Here is an 18,061-nt window from a genome sequence, read left to right on the forward strand (position 1 = left end):
GTGTGTGTGTGTGTGTGTGTGTGTGTGTGTGTGTGTTGTGGGTGGGGGGGGGGGGGGGGGGGGGGGGTGGTTAAATCCGTGGAAATTGTTGGAAAAAGGAACAATCACTTCATGCAGATTTTGGCTGAATATTTAAAGTGATATTTTGGATGTGACTGGTATATTTGATATCTTCCACTAACAAGTTGTTGCTATCGTTTGTCAATTTCAACGACATTGATGAAGACTAAATACTCAAATAAGGACTAACAGGTGAAACAAGTGATTCTTTTTCAGATTTCATTTATTTTCTTCTGATGTATTCAATACGGTTGAAAAAAGCCATCACAGCTCCTCCTGTATCACACATTACTCAGCAAATCCACATACAAAGGAACCCAAGCCAGCGACAAAACTATATTTTGCAATATTAACATCCCAGCGCTGCCTCAAGAGAGTTTGATGAGAACCATTTAAGCCTGTGAAATTTCTCATTTTCCTCATGGCTGAGCTGCGTGAACACCGCCAGAACAGAGCGACACATCTCTCAGCTATTAACCTGTAATTTTGTTCTTCTTCACAGACACAAATCTTCCCTTGTTTATTTTCACCATGGGCCAAGAAACACAAATTATATTTTTAAGTCTTTACAAAAGCTCTAGAGGAAGCAGGAAAAAACTGGATTTTTAGGTGTGATTGTGGGTAACCGCTCTGAGAAATGTTAAATTGAAGCATATAAAAGGGATTTAAAGGGTCAAGACAGTCTAGTTTTAAAAGTATTTCATGCCTTGTTAGACTGTGTGAAACAGCTCAATGTGAGCCGTCTGTTTCCTGAAATAATGTTTATATAAATGTATTACAAGACATGGACAGTTCAATGATGCAGCCATGATGCCATGAAGCATATAAAGTGAACTTAACGCATAGGAGCTCCATAAAGCACACATGCATAGCCTTTTATATAGAAGAATACATACATGTACATGTTTTCTCTTGTCCTATCTCTCTTTCTCATGTACACACACACACCCATACACACCAATCGATAGGCAACTCGCAGGCAATCAGACGCCATTATTTGTGAAGTTCCACTTCAGTTCACATGAGTTGATAAAGGAGGCTGCTATTGATTCAGCAGCCCTGAAGGAGAGAGCAATTTAAGCGACCGATGGGGCATAAAACAAACTGGATCACAGGAAAAGCAGAGCCTCAGAGGGAGGACAGGAGGACATGTTTTTATGGACAGGGGAGGAAAAAAAGACAGAGCACACTGTCTTGCATCTCAGGATTCAAATTTCACATGGTTTCTAATGCATTTAATCAGAACAGAGTCGAGGTAATTATGACAGAGAGATACTGCTGGCATCGCTTTTCTTTTTGAGCCCCATGGTGCCAAAAAGAACAAGTGTGCAGCAGGAAATGTCGGTATGTAAATGGAGAGGAAGAAAATCTCCACTGGAGTTAGAACAAACAAGTCAACCGGCTGATGAATGATGTAAGTCTGCTGATGTGGGGGCTCTTCATTAATATTCATTACGCACTGATGTACACAGCAGTCAACTGATGAGCCATTTTCAAGATAACACCGACAGTGAAAGTGTTTGTGTGTTTGAGTTAGATTAGGAGAGACAAAGAGAGAGAATGAGGCAATGCAAATCAACAAATGAGGAAGTAGAAACGGGACCGAGTGGCGTCTTAAAAAACTGTGTTTAAAGGGAGTTTTACCTTTTTGAGTTCCTCCCACGAGTTGCTCCAGGTCCAGTAGTGAGCCTTGTATTGTCCAAGCCTCACAGCCATCAGCTCGTTCCCCCGGTAATAGAAGATTGGCCTGTTGAAGATGAGATGATATCATGGTTTCCTCTTTCTAACATGTATGACTAAACATGAACTTTATAACCTAACCTTCTGTTAAAAAAATAGGATCAAATTATCAATAATTAGGAATTCTCCCCCCTTACATGGAACACAAGATGATGAGCCCACAGCCATGCCAGCAGCTCCATGAGGCTGAACTACATAAGTGTTTTTAACCAAAATGCAAACATCTTTATGTCTACATGCTTACCATCACAATGCAACATGCTGAGGTTAAGCAGGTATTATGTTTACAGTCTTTCATCACATCATTCTAGTGTTAAGGGTCAGTGTGCATTTGCTAACTAGCACTATGTAAGTGTACAGCTGTATTGATTGGTAAGTCATTGGTTCAACGAGGCCATATGTCATAAAAAAATAATTTGGACAAGAGAAAATGTGGACTTGAAAATGCAGGCGGTCTAGCGGATAGGTCGCGCCTCATGTACATATTCAGGTTATAGACCTCCAAGCGGGCGGCCCGGGTTCATGTCTGGCCTGTGGCTCCTTCACTGCATATCATTCCCCACTCTCTCTCCCTCTGGTTTCCTACTCTGTCCACTGTCCTCTACATTAAAAGCAAAAAGCCCAAAAATAAATCTTAATACAAATTTCTTGAGATAAAGTCATGGGAACACATTTTACAACTTAGCAAAATTTCTGCAAAACATTCAATTTAAATCAATAAAAGTCACTTCAGGATGTTCCACTGGAAACCACAAGAGGCAGCTTCATTATGAACAAACTTTCCCAGCATTCATTCCAATAGTGGTTTGTATATTTTACTGTGAAATATGTCATGTCCATTCCAATGGTGGTGACCCATCTCTCTGAAATGGAACCACACACGTTTCTTCTTTCTTAATAAACCTACTTCGGCCGTCCCACTCAGGGATGTAATCATGAACCTAAAAATGGGGATCCTGTCACAGCTACAGTATACTCGCCTGTTTAGGATTGTCTGTGGTTCCTTTAGCAGAACTGGTGTCAGATCCAGGCCGTCAAGGGTTCTGTTGTCAGGAGGGCTGACGCCTGCCAGAGCCAGGCTGGTGGTGAACAGGTCCATCACGTTGGCCAACTGGAAACTCACCTGCAACAGAACGAAGAGTCTCAAAAACCCAACCCCCGCCTGCAGTTCGGTAACTTGTCTGATACAACCTGTGAGACGTGAGTTGAGAAAGTGAAGAACATTGAAGGAATAAGAACGAGCCAAGTGTCCTCTTAAGGAGCTAAGAATTAATATGACTTCATTGGTCCTGTGTAGCTACATGCTACACATAGACACATCTGTTAATGATAGTAGTCCTCAAGTTTTTGCAGCTAGTGGAAAAAAGTTCACATGAGTTCATGAATCAAGAAGGGAATACCACAAGTGTGCTCTTTCATGCATGCTTGTGCAAAAAAAGAGGTACGTTTTTATGAACGTAAACCAGGTAACAAGTCATTGCCATGATAATTTGTGTGTGGTTGTGTGCACACTTGCAGGAAATAGGGGCATTTCTTTAGTTTCCTTTCTAATCTCTGCTTCCAGGTTTGTTATACAAACCTCCAAAATGTCTCACTGTCTAAATGAGTTTTTTAGCAGGGAATGCAAAAAAAAAAAAAAAAAAAAAAAGAAGAGGAGCGAAGAAAAAGAGGAATGAAGAGAAAGAGGAGAGGGAGTGAGGAAAGGACGAGGCCCGGGCAAGCAGGCGGCTGAGGCTGGAGCTAGCTGGTGTTTTATCTCCTTCTCCCAGTCCCAGTGAAAAGCTTTATTTTATTTATAAACTTTGAACTATTTTCAGATAAAATGCCATTTTTTCGCTGTCATCCTTGATCTTCCGTTCCATTCTCTCCTGAGCGAGCCTTAGAGGGAGACGGCACGCTCACAATCAGATAGCGCTATCAGGCCTCTGCAGCTGCACCACCATGTGCCGCTGTGCTCCTATCGGCAGCCAGCATGCATACACACACACACGCTCTCACACATACACACGCACACACAAGCTTTTCTAAGCACTGAAATGAATTCCCTTTTCTTCTGTATCCACAGAACTAGCCACAGAAAAGGCTTTGCAATGCATTCCATGATCTATCTTCACATCCAGACACTCTTTCTAGCACACACACACACACACACACACACACACACACACACACACACACACACACAAACACTAACAGATTTAGACCATCACTTCATTTTTTTTAAGTCCCCCACACACAGACACACACAGACCTCTAAATAAGACAGGACAAAAGGACACAAGAGGAAGCAAAACTGACATTTAGTTGGTAATAATTGGAAAGACCAAAACTAAAACTTTCACACTCAGACTTCTGCCCCCTTTTGCAGTCTACACTAAGCTTCATTCTTTCTTCATCTTTTGTCCTTTCCTCTCTTTTGACTGACTCATCACTCTCTATTAATGTCACATTCCCTTCCTCCCCTCTCCTTTTTCTCATTTCTTTCTATATTGTGAGTGCTGATGTTGGTTATCTGAGGAGGCAGTGCTTCCATCCCTGTCTCTGCCACTCTGCCTGTGTGTCTGTCACCTGATAAAACACAACAAAAGGACTTGTGACGCTCGACAACATTGTGGGGCCGACACTCCCCCACAGCAGACCACCTCCCCATTGTTCCTACAGCCACCACCACCACCACCCTCCATCATCATCCCGCTCGCCCGCCCCCCCTCACCCCTACTTCGGCACTGGGAGAATGCTGAATCTGCACCTGCAACCACACTGCTTCATTCCAGGACATCTGACTGAACATGAGTGAATGGCTTATTGATGATTTCCTGCACATTCACACAGTGAATTATTAGTTTCACCACTCTTGCAAAGGGCTTTTTGTCTGTTTAACACAGGTGGAAATGCACACTGAAGTGGTCATCCCACTTCATATCCCCCTCAAACTTGTCTCCTCATCTTGATAGTATAGGATGCATCTGTTGGCACAATAAAAACCTGCTGAAATCCCTCTCTAACAAAGACGTGGATGTCTTTTTGTTGTCTCCAGCATTTTGCAGCTAAAATAGCTTATGGACTTTTCAATTCACAGATCAACAGAGATTTCAGAAGAGAACAAAACAAGAGATGAGGGCAACCCTGTGTCTGCCTGGTCTTTCCTCCCTCCCAAGCAGAGCTGAATAATAAATCCAAAGCTGGAGAGTACAGAAGCTCCAACAATGCAGCTTTGTCATCACAACCCCAGAGAGCTTTGGGGAGGATCTATCGACCCTTGTGCTTACAGCTGCAACTGCAATGCATACACACATGTAGGTGTTTGATGATGTTCTGCATTGTTAGGGATTTTATTTACGTCTCTGTCTCTTTGCAAGGTCTAGAAAGCTATCGGTGACACACAAAACTAATCCAACATAAATATAAAAAGCCTACATATGTATGTAAAATCAAGCATAAATGACATGTACACACACACACTGGTCAATTATAACGTGGCACAGGTGCAGCAAAGCCCTGGGAAAACATAGACGCTCCTGGCAGTCTGGCAGCGCCAGAGTCTTTAGCACTCCTCTTCCTTCTTTCTCTTTTCTCCACCAGCCACCTCTTTTACTTCTTCCTTGCTTCCTTCCCTGTATCCCCCCCCCCCTCCCACCACCCCTCCGTTCCTTTATCCTGAGCGCCTGGCATATTCAGATACTGAAGTCCTCATTACAGCTCAATCCAACCTCAGCAAACACACAAACAGATTAGCCGCTTAAGACGCTCCCAATCCCCCTCTCCCTCGCTGCTCCACTGTGCTATCAGGCCCCAGCACACCCCTGTGAGATGAGCCAGGGGCAAGGCTTACTGCAGACTGCAGCCTCCGCTCGCTCCTCCACAAAATCCCTCTGCGTCACAGCCCCGTGTCACAGCTGCCCCTAATACAATTAAAAGTCATTTGCAGAACGCACAGGCTTAGAGGATCACAGTGTGGGTGGGGGGGGGGGGGGGGGGGAGTGGGGGGAATTGGGGATGGTTGGGGGGTGGGGGGGGAGAATGAGAGAGAGAGTTTGGGGCGTTAATTCCAGCCAAATATATTTGAGGAAACAGGGGAATAAGCGCCCACACGCTTGGTGGCTGCAATCACACAGTCTATCTTTGCTGTTTGGGGAGTTAAATCACTCGATAGAAGTTTAACAAAGTCAAGATTAACTGGTTACAGCGACAGCAGATCAGAGTGTGCACATGTAAAGAGGAAAATGATACACGCATGAAACAAAAAGCAACAATCATTCAAAGGAGAGGATTAGTGCAATAATTATTCCTTTACTCTCAACCTGCTTTACAGTCCTTTACAGCCTGCAGCTTTACAGACAACATGTCAGCTCCTGGTACTTGTTGATAGGAAGAACATTAGGGAGCAACAATGCTCAAAACCAAAAATGAAACCCTACTGTAGCTCTGGATCCTGTGATATAATCTAGTCCCAAGAGAATATTTCAGGGATTATGTGATCAATGTTGTTGTTTTTTTTTTTTCTGAAGGCTTGATTTTGTGAAAAGCTGCAAATCACAGGGGTATTCTCACCGTGCCCTCTTTGATGTGTCCAGGCCACCAGGCAATGGCGGGCTCCCTCATGCCTCCTTCAAAGGTGGTCTCCTTCCCGCAGAGGAACGGCCCATTGCTGCCACCTGAGGAGTCAGAAACAGAAAAATACATGTATCAACACAGAAAATCATACACACACAGAAATAACATAAAATAAATAAATGATCCAACTTGATTTCACACAAACAAATTGTGTGTGTTTGTGTGTGTGTGAATCTGATCTGGTTTCCTACTTTCATGTGGGCCAGACATCACGGCAGCTCCGTTGTCTGAGGTGAAGAAGACAAAGGTATTATCGTCTACACCCAAACTCTTCAGCTGAGACAATATCTGACCGACACTGTCGTCTAGCTCCATCACTGCATCACCATACCTACAGGACACAGATAATCATGTATTATTTGATGAATCATTCATTCATTAAAATACAAATGCATCTGCAGGATTGTCTGTCAATAAGAGAGTAGTTATGAAAGGATGTAATGTACCGTCCTCGCTGACTCTTCCCCAGGAAGCTTTTGGAGGCATAGACAGGAGCGTGAGTTGAATCAGGAGCCCAGTAGAGGAAGAACGGCCGCTCAGCTTCAGTCTGAAGGCGAATGAAGTCTACAGCTTCCTGTAGCAGTGGTAAGAGAGAGAGAGAGAGTTACATAGTGTTGTAGACAAGACCACACTAACCGAGACCAGAGTGCTCTGGGACCAAGACATTTAGGGTTTGAGACAGAGTCAAGACCAAGGCAGGGTGAGACCGATGCAGGACCAAGACCAAGACGATGAATATCAATGAAAATCATCACAAGATTGAACAAGATAAAAGTTTTTTTTATTTTTATTTAAGTTTGCTTTTAAATAAATGTTACAGCAACAAACAAAATCTCTGCACCTTTGTTTGCAAGGAACCACAACGTAAAAAAAACCTCAAATCTTAGCAAGCTTGTTCATCTTACTTCTTCTCTTCAAAAATAATAATGATAAAATATGAATAAACTTTATTCATTTATACTTATTAAAAGCCACATTCACCTGACAAGCCCAGATAAACTTGTTTTTATATGTTGTTATAAGATGTTTATCTGGGTTTGTCAGTTGAATGTTGCTTATATAAAGTGTTAACAGATATTTGTGACTAGATGAGATGAACAGGCTTTGTTAAGATTTGAGTTTCTGCAGGTGCCTCTCCTCCAGTCGTCTCCATCCACTCCTGCGAGCGTGCAGGGGGCGTGTCACTCACTCACTTAGACCGTAACACCGGGAAGGTTGTGACCGTAGCCGGGGGGAAAAATATTAAACTAAATATGAATTGAAGTTATTTGTTGTTAGAAAGGTGTGTTTTCCTTCTAATCCCAGTAATGATGTAGAAAAATAGCCTATCAGTGGTGGTCTTGACTCGTCTTGTTTTAAAGTCAGAGACAAGGCAGAGTAAAAACGCTTTTAATTCCGATGCGAGACCTTCAAAAAGAGGTCGAGTATTACAACACTAGTGTTACAACACTATCAGAGCAGAGTTCAAAAGAATAACTGTTGCCTAATTTACAGTACTGATGTCAAGCCTGATAAAAAGGAAACACTCGTTCTTTCTTGATTACCAAATACTAGTTCTATGTTTGTAAAGTGTGTCGTACATTCAGTTTCCAGTCTGTTAGAATCAAAGGTCAAACAACTTGACCATCTATTTAATGCAAAGCTAACATATATTTTGGGATGATGACAAATGTCCAACAAAAATATTAAAGGTGTCCTACAGTAAGAACCATTCGGACACCAAGGTTCATAAGTAGTTACTGGAACATTGTTGTGCATTTTCACACAGTTTTAAGACAAACCAGAAATAAATGGCGTGTCTGTTATTTTGAAGTTTAATTTTGTTTGATCTACAAAGTAAGTAATGAAACAGTCTAGTCCAGTTATACGGTACATGCTAATATTTGCTTTGCAAAGCTCTATTTGACAGTACCATCCTCGTCTCGTGATAACACTTTTCAAGCACACGAAGCGCCTCTACAGGTTGTATTTTGTCTCATTACTTTAGAATGGGAGGTACTCATGTTGGCACCAAAGACAATCAAGATGACTTTGCACAACAGTTGAAAATCTCAATAATAACAAAATGGAAAATCAGGCTCTGTTGTATTCTGAATATTTAAAAACACATTTTTTATGTTTTTGTGCTTTTTTCTAGACTGTTTTAAACCCCGGTGGACAATAACATTGAATTCTATTCTATTCCATTCTATTCAGCTAATTGCTTTACTTAGGGAACAGTGGAACTACATTCCTGTTGCACTGACTGGGTAATACAATCTAAGATAAAGACATGCTCGGAAGAGACATAAAAAGGTTTCACTTACCTGCAAGTAGATTTGTGTGAGGTTGGACTCTCCTGTCTTCCTGTTAATCTCAAATTCCTCAAATAATCTGGAAACCAAGTGGGTTGACAAGATAAATGAAATGAGTTTAACCTGGGCTTCCTATCGGAAAAACTGTTGCATTCACATCATGCCATTTCACTTCAGTTTTTTTCAACCGTTTTATACGACTAATTTACAGTGACCTGATCGTTCAATCTGCTTCTACACTGACAAAACAATAACAGTGAAACAGTAGATTTCAGGGCGGTGAACCTAGCGGATAGGTCGCATCCAATATATGGAGGCTATAGTTCACCAAGCAGACGGCCCCGGGTTCAAGTCCAACCTGTGGCTCATTTCCTGCATGTCATTCTCCATTTTCTTTCTCCCCCAATTTCCTACTATATCCACTGTCCTATATAAACGAAAGTAAAACCCAAAAATAAATCTTGTAAAAAAAAAAAAAAAAACTATAGATTTCAGCAAATTTCCTCTTGTGGCGTGTGTTTGCAGGAGATTTTTGTGAAAGGCATATTTGAGACGTCTCAGGCGTGCTGAGCAGAGGGAACTGTTATGAGGCGTTGCTGAAGCGTGGAGCGCCGAGCAGAGAAGCAGTGACAGGCATCTCTCTTTTGTACGCTTCACTTCCTCCAGGTGTCTTCGCATCCAGCCAACACAACCTGCCGTCTCTGGAGGGCGTGTGTGTGTCTCTGTGTTTACGTGTCTATGTGTGTGTGTGTACGTCTGTCCTGGGCCCAGGTATGCAGCGCTGATTAAACCCACGGCTAAGCGAAAAACACGCCCGGCTGCCAGTTCCAATGACCCTGAATACACATATGGCTGTTTTGGGGAAAACAAATGGGCGGAAAATGGAATACACAAGCACAGCTGGTACAGAGTAGTAGGAGGAGGGGAGACACTCAGCTCATCCAGAGGAGCAGCCAGCCACACTATTCCACTGAGTCATGTGGGGAGAAGGATTTTATAGATTTTCAGCCTTTTTTTGTTTGCTGTCATGTATATCTGAGTGCTTGTGTGTGATAGTACCTGCCAACCATCTCAGAGTTGTTGTAAACAGGGACGTTTGGTACTCTGCTGCTGTTGTTGGGTCCAAAGTGGCAGTTAGGTGCTCCAAACCATTCATCAAAACCGTGTTTCAGGGGCAGGTACTTAGGTCTGTGGCCCAGATGCCTGCAGTGACAAACATTGAGGGATCAATGTGACCGGAGCCTCACTCTGTTTTGATTTTGACTAAAGCTACAAATATGTGTTCCAATAAACACAAGTTTTCAGAAGTACTACATACTGGTTTCATTTTCTGGAAGTTAGTATCTCTAGGGTTTAAAGGATTTCCAATCACCACAGCATAGGGCACACAAGTATGTTTGACTTCAGCTTGAATTTTGAAATAAGAACAATGTGTAATCAATCAAAGCAAACTTATTTGTTGAGTGGTAGGAGCATACACACGCATCCAAAGTCAAGTAGGCAAGTATTGTTCTTCTGTGGATGAACTAAACAAAAATATTTAAAATATATATTGATTTTAATAGATACTCAGTGTTAATATGCTTATTTAGAAAATGTCAGAGTAATTTTCCAAGGTGCATTAGAGGATTAAAGGGAGGACAATGTTGCTGTGATGAATTATCCTTCTCCAACGTTCTTCACATTCAGGATTCAAAGGCTTTGTTGTACAAAGTCAAAATGACCATCAGTCAAATAACCATGATTGGTGATAAACTGTCTTAATATGGGATCATTTGAAAAAGCATTTAAAATATTTTAATTTTCACAATATTAGTGAAAAGTGGTGGTGTCATTCAATTCATTAAGATTGTTTATGCATTTTCAAAAATCCAACTACATATACATTATGCTTGCATTCATGTTTCTTTACATTTTGTTTTACCCATTCACACTCAAACTTCCAGACATGCTAAGTACTGGCCAAACCATCAGGAGTAATCCAGGTTGGCTGTGCGGCTCAAGGAAACTTTTAGTATGTTTACAGGCTTCCTCTAGAGCAACAGCCAACTTGTGCAGTCAACTTTAACATCACCTATAAACATCAATACCTTAAAAGAAAGAAACTGTGTGAAGGAGAGGTAAGGAGCTCACCACTTGCCAACTATCTTGCTGATGTAGCCCTTTTTCTTCAACATCTGGGGTATCAAAATCTCCTCCTTAGGGATTCCTCCCACTATCTCCTGAGGTGTGTATGCTATAAAAAACAGGAACCATTTGAAATAAAAAAAACTTGAATGATTGCGGAAATCAAATTATTTGCAGCTGGATTGTATGCACAGTAAAGATAGGCTATAACTGAGGGTACCGTCTCTGGCGTGGGCATTAGTGGTGTAGAAACCGTTTCTGACAGGCAGCCTCCCAGTGAGAAGTGAAGCTCTGGCTGTCATTAAAATGAAAGCAAAAAAGTTATTAGGATGTCTGCATGCTGGTATTCTATACTAGCAAATACATAAAGGATAGGTTAGTCCACTTCCTGGCATTACTTTAAAAAATCAGAGATATGCATTGATCTGTCAAATTTAAGTCATTTGTAAAAAAAATATATATTTGGAAGTTACTAAAAAAATGTACTAATTTTTGTTGTTTTTCTCAGTGGACAAATGGAAACATCTTAGCATTTCAGCTTGTAGTGTGTTGTCTGCAACTTTTAATCACATTACCTTTTGAAATGATGTTACATGTGAGGTCAATGAGCAAACCTTTTCTTTTGTCCATTAATTAAGTGTTTCAAATACATTTTAATGATGTTTACATAAAAACAGAACCCAAGATAAAAGGTTGCAACAGCGATGACATGAACCTAGCATATTGAGAAACAGGAACTGCAGGTTCAGGTTATGTTAAACAACCTTTTAAGCTGACTCACATGGGGAACACAGAGGGTTGGCTGCGTAGAAATTTGGTAGCAGCATGCCCTGAGCAGCCATGGCATCCAGGTTGGGTGTTTCTTTAGAGGGCTGACCAAACACCCCCAAGTCCCCCCAACCCATCTGAAGAGAAGAGGGGGTTGGGTGGGTAGATGTGTTAGTCCTAAATCAGAATACTTGTACAAATTGCAAGCAGAGACAAAGACACTGTGTACAGGCTGAATGTTCAGTGATTATTGTAAATGTACGGAGTTCCTCTGGACCCACAGACAGAAAAAAACAAATAACTAAACGCAAAAAAAACCCATCAACAAAGAGGTAAAGAGTTAAATAGTTAAAGAGACAGTGGAGCATATTTCGGGATACCAAAAGTCATTCATTGCCTGACAGGACAGTAAGAGTTAGGTTGGTCAGAAATAAGAGAAACTTACGTCATCCATGAGCATGATGATGATGTTTGGAGATGAAGCATTTGGTGGCTTGTCTGTCAAAGAACAGCATATTATAGCACTCAGGAGAGTCAGAGTTATAGGAGACATGTCTCGCATTGCTTTGCTCCAAGTTAGTCATATGAGCATCAACTTGGAGGAGGAAGTGTTTTGTTTGCCTTCGTGCGGGTCTCCAGCGCAGCGCTTGCGCATACACAGTACAGCAATTGTTCTGAGGTTTTTAATTGAATTAATTTATATTTTCTCCTCTCTTAAGCTGAATTTAGTCTTAGTTTTATCAAAGTATGAATACTATGGCGTCATTAAAGGAAAACAAATTCAAACTGTATGAAAAAAACATTACAAAAAGTGCTCCTTTGGTAAATGGTGCATTCGTGGACCTCTGATAAATACGTTACGTGGGAATTAAACTTCGAAAGCTGTCAACAACAACAAAAGTATAACCATGTAACTGAAACTTTGCTCCGTAAAATAACTTACCAATAACATAAGTAAATAAAATGCATACGTTCAAACCTTTACAGTCTATGATTTGAACACACTGTGTGTATACTTAAAAAAATAAAAAATATGTTTCGTATTTCCGACATTATATGAACGCACCACATCACGTGACATCATCTGACAGCCAGAGGAGGAACACTAACATGGCGGTGTGCATAGCAGTGATCGCGAAAGAGGTAACGATTGCTTATGTTACGTGTCCATGGCGTTATATTTCACTTGTTTTTAATGTCCAAATGTTTTACGTAGTCTTAACATTATCTCTTAGCAAATGTCAATTATCTGTGTTTGCCAGGAGTAGAGATACACCCTCACTGAGCTATCGGTGTGTAGCCATCGGGCTACATTAGCATTCTTCTATTTCCACACCGTTTTTAAACTGTGCAAGTTACTGAAAATGTCATTTTTTCAAGGTTTGTTAACGTGTTTTTCCCGTTGAATATGTCATTTCCCAGAACTACCCGCTGTATATCCGCAGTGTTCCCACTCAAAATGAGCTGAAGTTTCACTACACAGTGCACACCTCTCTGGATGTTGTAGAGGAGAAGATCTCTGCAGTGGGCAAATCTTTAGGGGACCAGAGAGAGCTGTACCTGGGTCTGCTCTACCCCACTGAAGACTACAAAGTGTATCCTTGTTTCTTTAAGTTGACAGGTTAGGTAAACCCACAAGAGTTATCTTTAAGTAGATAATCTCTACTTTGAGGTTTACACTGTAAAATTGTGCAGTTCAGTTTTCAGCTTTATTATTATTAGCACATTTGTTCTACATCTCAGTTACATGACTACAAATCAAGAAATATACCAAAAGCCTTCTTGTTTGTATGCCCACATTGTCAGATCTGTAGACCAATGTAATGACCTTATTGTAGTAGAATGGTTTTAGTCAGGATATTACATTTAATGTGTTTTAAAAGTAGTACACCTCTTATTGGACCTGGAATCACTGAACATACAATTAATGATAAAATCATTTCTTTGCACTATGAGGAGAAACATTATATTTAGGACATGTATGGGACTTGAAAAAAACTTACAACCAAATATCCTCAACTGGTAAACTAGATATGGGTATGTCACTAACTCCAAGGTGAAATTTGTCATCGTTGTGGACTCGTCCAATACGTCATTACGTGACAATGAAATTAGAAGTGTAAGTTGAGTCTAACTTTTGGCTTGTCTGTCTTAAATTGAATGCAGTCCAGACATTACTCTTCAAAATACATATTATTTATTACACAGCTAGAGAATCTTTACTTCCGTCTTTAATTTATTCAGTCTAGTTGAACAGTATGTATACATTCTCTGAATTACTGTGTTGTCCTGTGCCTCAAGCTTAGATTTAAGAGCCAATACTGATAGACTTCAAAGAGTGTTGTCCATGATTCTTTGGAATTACAATTTTACTTACTCAGTGCAATATTAAAGGTCAACGTTACAATCCCCACCCAAGATGCTAACTCAGACTTTTAACACCAATACAGAAACCTGAAATAAGATGTCACCCCACATTATAGGTTGAGACATGCTGGTTACTTTTTTTTTCTCAACTGTGTAAAGAATTAACTTTATTTTTTTTTTTTACTACAGATGTTCAGAAAATTACACAACTCTTTCACAGATGTAATGTGCAACCCATTCCACAATCCTGGCGACTCAATTCAGTCAAAGTAGGTTTATGCCTCAAATGAATTATTCCCAAAGAGATTTCACTGATATTTGTGATCTTTCGATGCATTTAATCTTTTTTTTTTTGTTACTAATTCTTCTGCAGAGCCTTTGATGGCATCGTATCTGGAATGATGGTTCAAACCGGCTGAGTCCCATTTCCTCACTTCTTCTGAACCCCCCCCCCCTGTACAGAAAACCCCCTATTGAAATTTTTGTTTACATTTTGTCTTGATTACAGAAATGCGTAAGAAATAAATCTGCGATATTGTTCCAACCTCCTGCGTGTGTTAACTTACCAGATCAATTGTTTTATTTATTCATTCACTTACATAGCAAAGAACTTATAAGTTATACAATAGGGAGGATTTATACGTGACATAGCAGGCAAATCACAATACATTCGCATCAATTTGTAAAATCAGTTAGAGATGCAGTTTAGGATTGTCCCATGCATTCACAGAAGCTTGTAATGCAACACCGCTGACCCCAGACTTCTTTTTCACATCTCACATACTTGGAACGATTGATGCAGGGATGCAAATAAAAAAAAAAAAAGAAGTCATTTCATCGATCCTTCTTGCTTCTCTCACATGATGCTTAACTCAGTAATGCCTGGGAACACTTTAAAACCGTCAGTTCTTTTTAACCCACTCTTCTTTAGTTGTTGTGGGTGGAGCTAACGCTGTTGAGGGTAGTGCTGTCCACTTGACCCTGCCCCCAACTCCTCTGACGGTGGGGTGATGAGAAGAAGACACGGATAACGTTTAGGCACCTGTTCGTGGTAGTCCATGTGTCCCCACTGTCTCTTTCCCACTGAGGGGCCTCCGTAGTAAGGGTGGGGTGTTTGATGTTGCGGCCTGGTCGATTGGTACCTGAACCTGCCTCGAGAGCTGCTCTGGTATCGTGGTGGACGGAAACCACCTCTGCCTCTGCCGCCTCTGGATTGGCCGCCTCGGTGTCCTCCCCTGTCCGTGGTGCTGATGCCTGGCATGTTGGTCCTCTTGGGCATTACCTACAAGCCCCCAAAAAAATATTTTTTTTTACATCACTTTAGGATGAATGATTACTGAACAATTAAATATTTCCTTTGCATTTTAACCATGATAGATCAGAAGAACCTAACTGTCCTCTAAGCACTTTAAGATCTACAAAAAGCAAGGGAAAGATATAAACCTACAGGGTGCTGTGACTGTTTAGCCTTAAAAAGTAACTTGGAGCGAAAATTAAGCCAAGATTGAATTACATGGCCTTACACGTTTAACTTTAATTTCACCAAACCTTACGAACATCTACAGTGCAACAACAGTATACGTTTTGGTTCAGCAAGAATAATAATGAATCCTAATAGTAGGACGTTGTAAGTTGCAGGCAAAAAATGGGTTCGAATTAGTTTTACCAAATAAAATCTAAGTTTGTTTACCACTTTTATGTTTCTTCCCCTAAAATAACACCAACTTTTTTTTCTAGCCTAACCTAAAGTGTTATCAGCACCACAGTTCTGCAGGCTGTCTAGTGAAAAGACTTCTTACCTTGAGGACTCTCCCTCTAAACAAGGTCTCATGCAAACCAATGGCACTGTGCACCGAGTCTCGATCAGAGAACTCAATGTATGCAAACCTGTGAAGGGGAAGATAAACAATAAATAATACTGGAATGTCAACATGTGAAAAGCTTTATTTTATGTTATTGTAGTTCTAACATGAATGTTAAAATGTATGTACACAGGTTGAACCCACCCTTTAGGATGGCCTGAGAACCGGTCACACAGGATGGTAACTCTGTTGACAGGACCACAGCCATTGAAATGGATCTCTAGCTCGTCTGCCGTAGCTCCATAATCTACCTGGGATTTGTAAATAAACAATGTATCAAACCAGAAGAAAGAAAAACCTGCTGAGCATGAAGGAATAAAAAACACTGTTCAAGTCTTACATTTCCGACATAGACCGATCTATTGTCTGCGTCTATCCTCTCCTCGGGGGTCATATTGTAGAAAGGTCCTGCAGGGGAAAAAGAAAAACAAACACATAAACTTCTTTGCGCATTTGATCCAAAATATGTAACGTCTAGACGGGGGGGTCCTTTCAGGTGAAAGAACATTCAATAAATTATCAATTTCTAGCATCATGACAACAAAAGGACAACTCGCTTCCCCTCTGATTACATCTCTGTTCTGAGGAGGAACTAAAAGGCAGGAAGAGGGGGGTTTGAAAGGGATGAGGAGAAGCACAGAGGCAGAAAATAGCCACAGGCAGCAAGGAGGACCCTTCTGGTTCTGTGGGGCTCACTGCTCCGTCTCATTGGGCAGTGATGAGGCACATGTGAAGTGTCCCAGGTGTTAGCCAGATGGTGAAGGATGCAGTTACCTCACCTGCCTGGAGGCTTGCGATGCTACACACCTGGCCAGAAACTCGCTGTCGAGGCTTCCCAAATGCATAATCAGTATTTAGCCGTACAACAATATGACACAATAACAAACCATGGGGCGGATAAGACCCCCCCAGGGCTGTCTCACCGGGTCGGGGGGAGCTCGTCAGGAGCTGCATCTCCGCTGCATCACACCTATCCTCCTCCTCCTTCAGTCTCTCCGTCTCTTCTTCCATCTCCAGCTCCTGAACCCTGGCCTTGATGGCGGCCAGCTCCTGAGACACGCAAACATGGAAAGAAAAACATTCAGTAACTGCTGACCATAGCAGAATACTACATTTGAAGCAAGACAACACAAGAAGACATAGATGAAAGAGTTGGGTTACTGGGTTGAAAAAAAGCTTTGGCCACACAATGGGTCATCAAAGGTTTCACACTGTATCTAAACCTTTTTGAACCCTACTAGAGTACATCTTCTGTGTAAACTCTGCTCATTGTGTAGTTTTGACAAGGTGCGTTAAAGTGGTCAACAATCACCTTAACATTCTGTCGCCTGTGAGCCTTCATTGAAGTTTGCAAACCAGTCGTGAACCAACTATGATAATTAAAAAGATGCACACTGACATTTTGGATTTGGTCTCTTAATGAAATTGAGCAATTTGTTTAATGAGTTGGTTTACTATCTGAAAATTGAACAACCATAAAGGAAGTAAGCTATAGACAACTTATGAGCGAAATATTCTACTTAAATATCTTGTGAAAGCAGCACATGTTCCCAAAGATGTTGGCATGTCCATGGAATAAATGAAATATAAAGAAATTCCGGATGAGTCATAGATTTCACATATAGCTGGCCTGAGGTGTGATGACAACAAACCTATGCCTGAAACAAGGTTTTTTACCACCGGATAGTGCTGTGCTTTAGCCACAATGCAATGCAGTGCACCTGACTAGCACCATGCACCTTGCATGTTATTCAGGATGTGGCTCATCGATGCTGTTCTCTGCACAAAACGTGTCCCAGTGTTAACATTAAATAGCACGGCTACGATTTTGCGCTCAGACTTCCATTCATCTAGTAGCCCTACTGAATGTAGAAACGTGATGGCAACCCGTTTTGATTCACTGCAAACACAACGATACCCACCGGGTCCTCGGCGAAATGCTCCCCCATGGACTCGCCCTCCAGGTAGCCGTACTCCATATGATTTTCCGCCATGGTTAGCTTACTGCTCCAACATGGCATCTGCAAAGCCCAGTGCAACTCGCCAAAGCCGCTTCAAGAAATATCTCTCACGGGTAAGGGTTACGGTTTGATGGATCCACGGACGCGACACCTGACCGAAGATGAGGTAGGCTAATAGATATCACCTGTGAATGAGACTCATGACGCGCCGGATTGATTGACAGTGGCGCGCACGTGAGAGAGACGCTCGAGGAGGGTTTCTGCATCC

At 41.4% G+C, this 18,061-nt stretch overlaps 3 protein-coding genes across 3 annotated transcripts in view; 1 reads left to right on the forward strand and 2 right to left on the reverse strand.

Annotated features, from left to right (window-relative positions):
- galns (galactosamine (N-acetyl)-6-sulfatase) overlaps positions 1 to 12,213 on the reverse strand; it is a 19,025-nt gene extending 6,812 nt beyond the window's left edge. Inside the window, exons 1-11 of the mRNA XM_061036458.1 lie at positions 12,049 to 12,213; positions 11,617 to 11,740; positions 11,056 to 11,130; positions 10,842 to 10,944; positions 9,768 to 9,911; positions 8,721 to 8,787; positions 6,861 to 6,988; positions 6,606 to 6,745; positions 6,352 to 6,455; positions 2,781 to 2,923; positions 1,705 to 1,807 (exon numbers count right to left, since the gene is read on the reverse strand). Coding sequence (XP_060892441.1) covers positions 1,705 to 1,807; positions 2,781 to 2,923; positions 6,352 to 6,455; positions 6,606 to 6,745; positions 6,861 to 6,988; positions 8,721 to 8,787; positions 9,768 to 9,911; positions 10,842 to 10,944; positions 11,056 to 11,130; positions 11,617 to 11,740; positions 12,049 to 12,165 — 1,248 coding nt within the window. The 5' untranslated portion in view covers positions 12,166 to 12,213. The remainder of the gene's footprint in view (positions 1 to 1,704; positions 1,808 to 2,780; positions 2,924 to 6,351; positions 6,456 to 6,605; positions 6,746 to 6,860; positions 6,989 to 8,720; positions 8,788 to 9,767; positions 9,912 to 10,841; positions 10,945 to 11,055; positions 11,131 to 11,616; positions 11,741 to 12,048) is intronic.
- Positions 12,214 to 12,611: 398 nt separating this feature from the next.
- trappc2l (trafficking protein particle complex subunit 2L) lies at positions 12,612 to 14,514 on the forward strand. The gene is made up of 5 exons (XM_061036485.1): positions 12,612 to 12,746; positions 13,026 to 13,198; positions 13,635 to 13,722; positions 14,160 to 14,239; positions 14,344 to 14,514. Exons 1-5 carry the CDS (start codon positions 12,660 to 12,662, stop codon positions 14,387 to 14,389), a joined length of 474 nt encoding a protein of 157 aa, XP_060892468.1. The 5' UTR covers positions 12,612 to 12,659; the 3' UTR covers positions 14,390 to 14,514.
- A 9-nt stretch (positions 14,515 to 14,523) lies between these two features.
- Positions 14,524 to 18,061, reverse strand: pabpn1l (PABPN1 like, cytoplasmic). Its single transcript, XM_061036472.1, has 6 exons — positions 17,755 to 18,061; positions 16,756 to 16,882; positions 16,173 to 16,240; positions 15,977 to 16,083; positions 15,770 to 15,857; positions 14,524 to 15,252 (listed from the first exon to the last, which is right to left on the reverse strand). Exons 1-6 carry the CDS (start codon positions 17,851 to 17,853, stop codon positions 14,917 to 14,919), a joined length of 825 nt encoding a protein of 274 aa, XP_060892455.1. The 5' UTR covers positions 17,854 to 18,061; the 3' UTR covers positions 14,524 to 14,916.

Source organism: Labrus mixtus, chromosome 1 (assembly GCF_963584025.1).
Source record: "Labrus mixtus chromosome 1, fLabMix1.1, whole genome shotgun sequence".
NCBI classification, from domain to species: domain Eukaryota; kingdom Metazoa; phylum Chordata; class Actinopteri; order Labriformes; family Labridae; genus Labrus; species Labrus mixtus.

What these genes read in the sequence shown, in the direction of transcription:
- pabpn1l (XM_061036472.1), bottom strand. Translation starts at nt 17,853, where the DNA reads ATGCCATGTTGGAGCAGTAAGCTAACCATGGCGGAAAATCATATGGAG. An exon ending in AGCATTTCGCCGAGGACCCG is followed by an intron (nt 16,883 to 17,754) that starts GTGGGTATCGTT and finishes TGCGTGTCTCAG; the next exon opens with GAGCTGGCCGCCATCAAGGC. An exon ending in TTCTCAGGCCATCCTAAAGG is followed by an intron (nt 15,858 to 15,976) that starts GTGGGTTCAACC and finishes TCCCCTTCACAG; the next exon opens with GTTTGCATACATTGAGTTCT.
- trappc2l (XM_061036485.1), top strand. Translation starts at nt 12,660, where the DNA reads ATGAACGCACCACATCACGTGACATCATCTGACAGCCAGAGGAGGAAC. An exon ending in CCCACTGAAGACTACAAAGT is followed by an intron (nt 13,199 to 13,634) that starts GTATCCTTGTTT and finishes CTGGTAAACTAG; the next exon opens with ATATGGGTATGTCACTAACT. An exon ending in GTGACAATGAAATTAGAAGT is followed by an intron (nt 13,723 to 14,159) that starts GTAAGTTGAGTC and finishes TTTTTACTACAG; the next exon opens with ATGTTCAGAAAATTACACAA.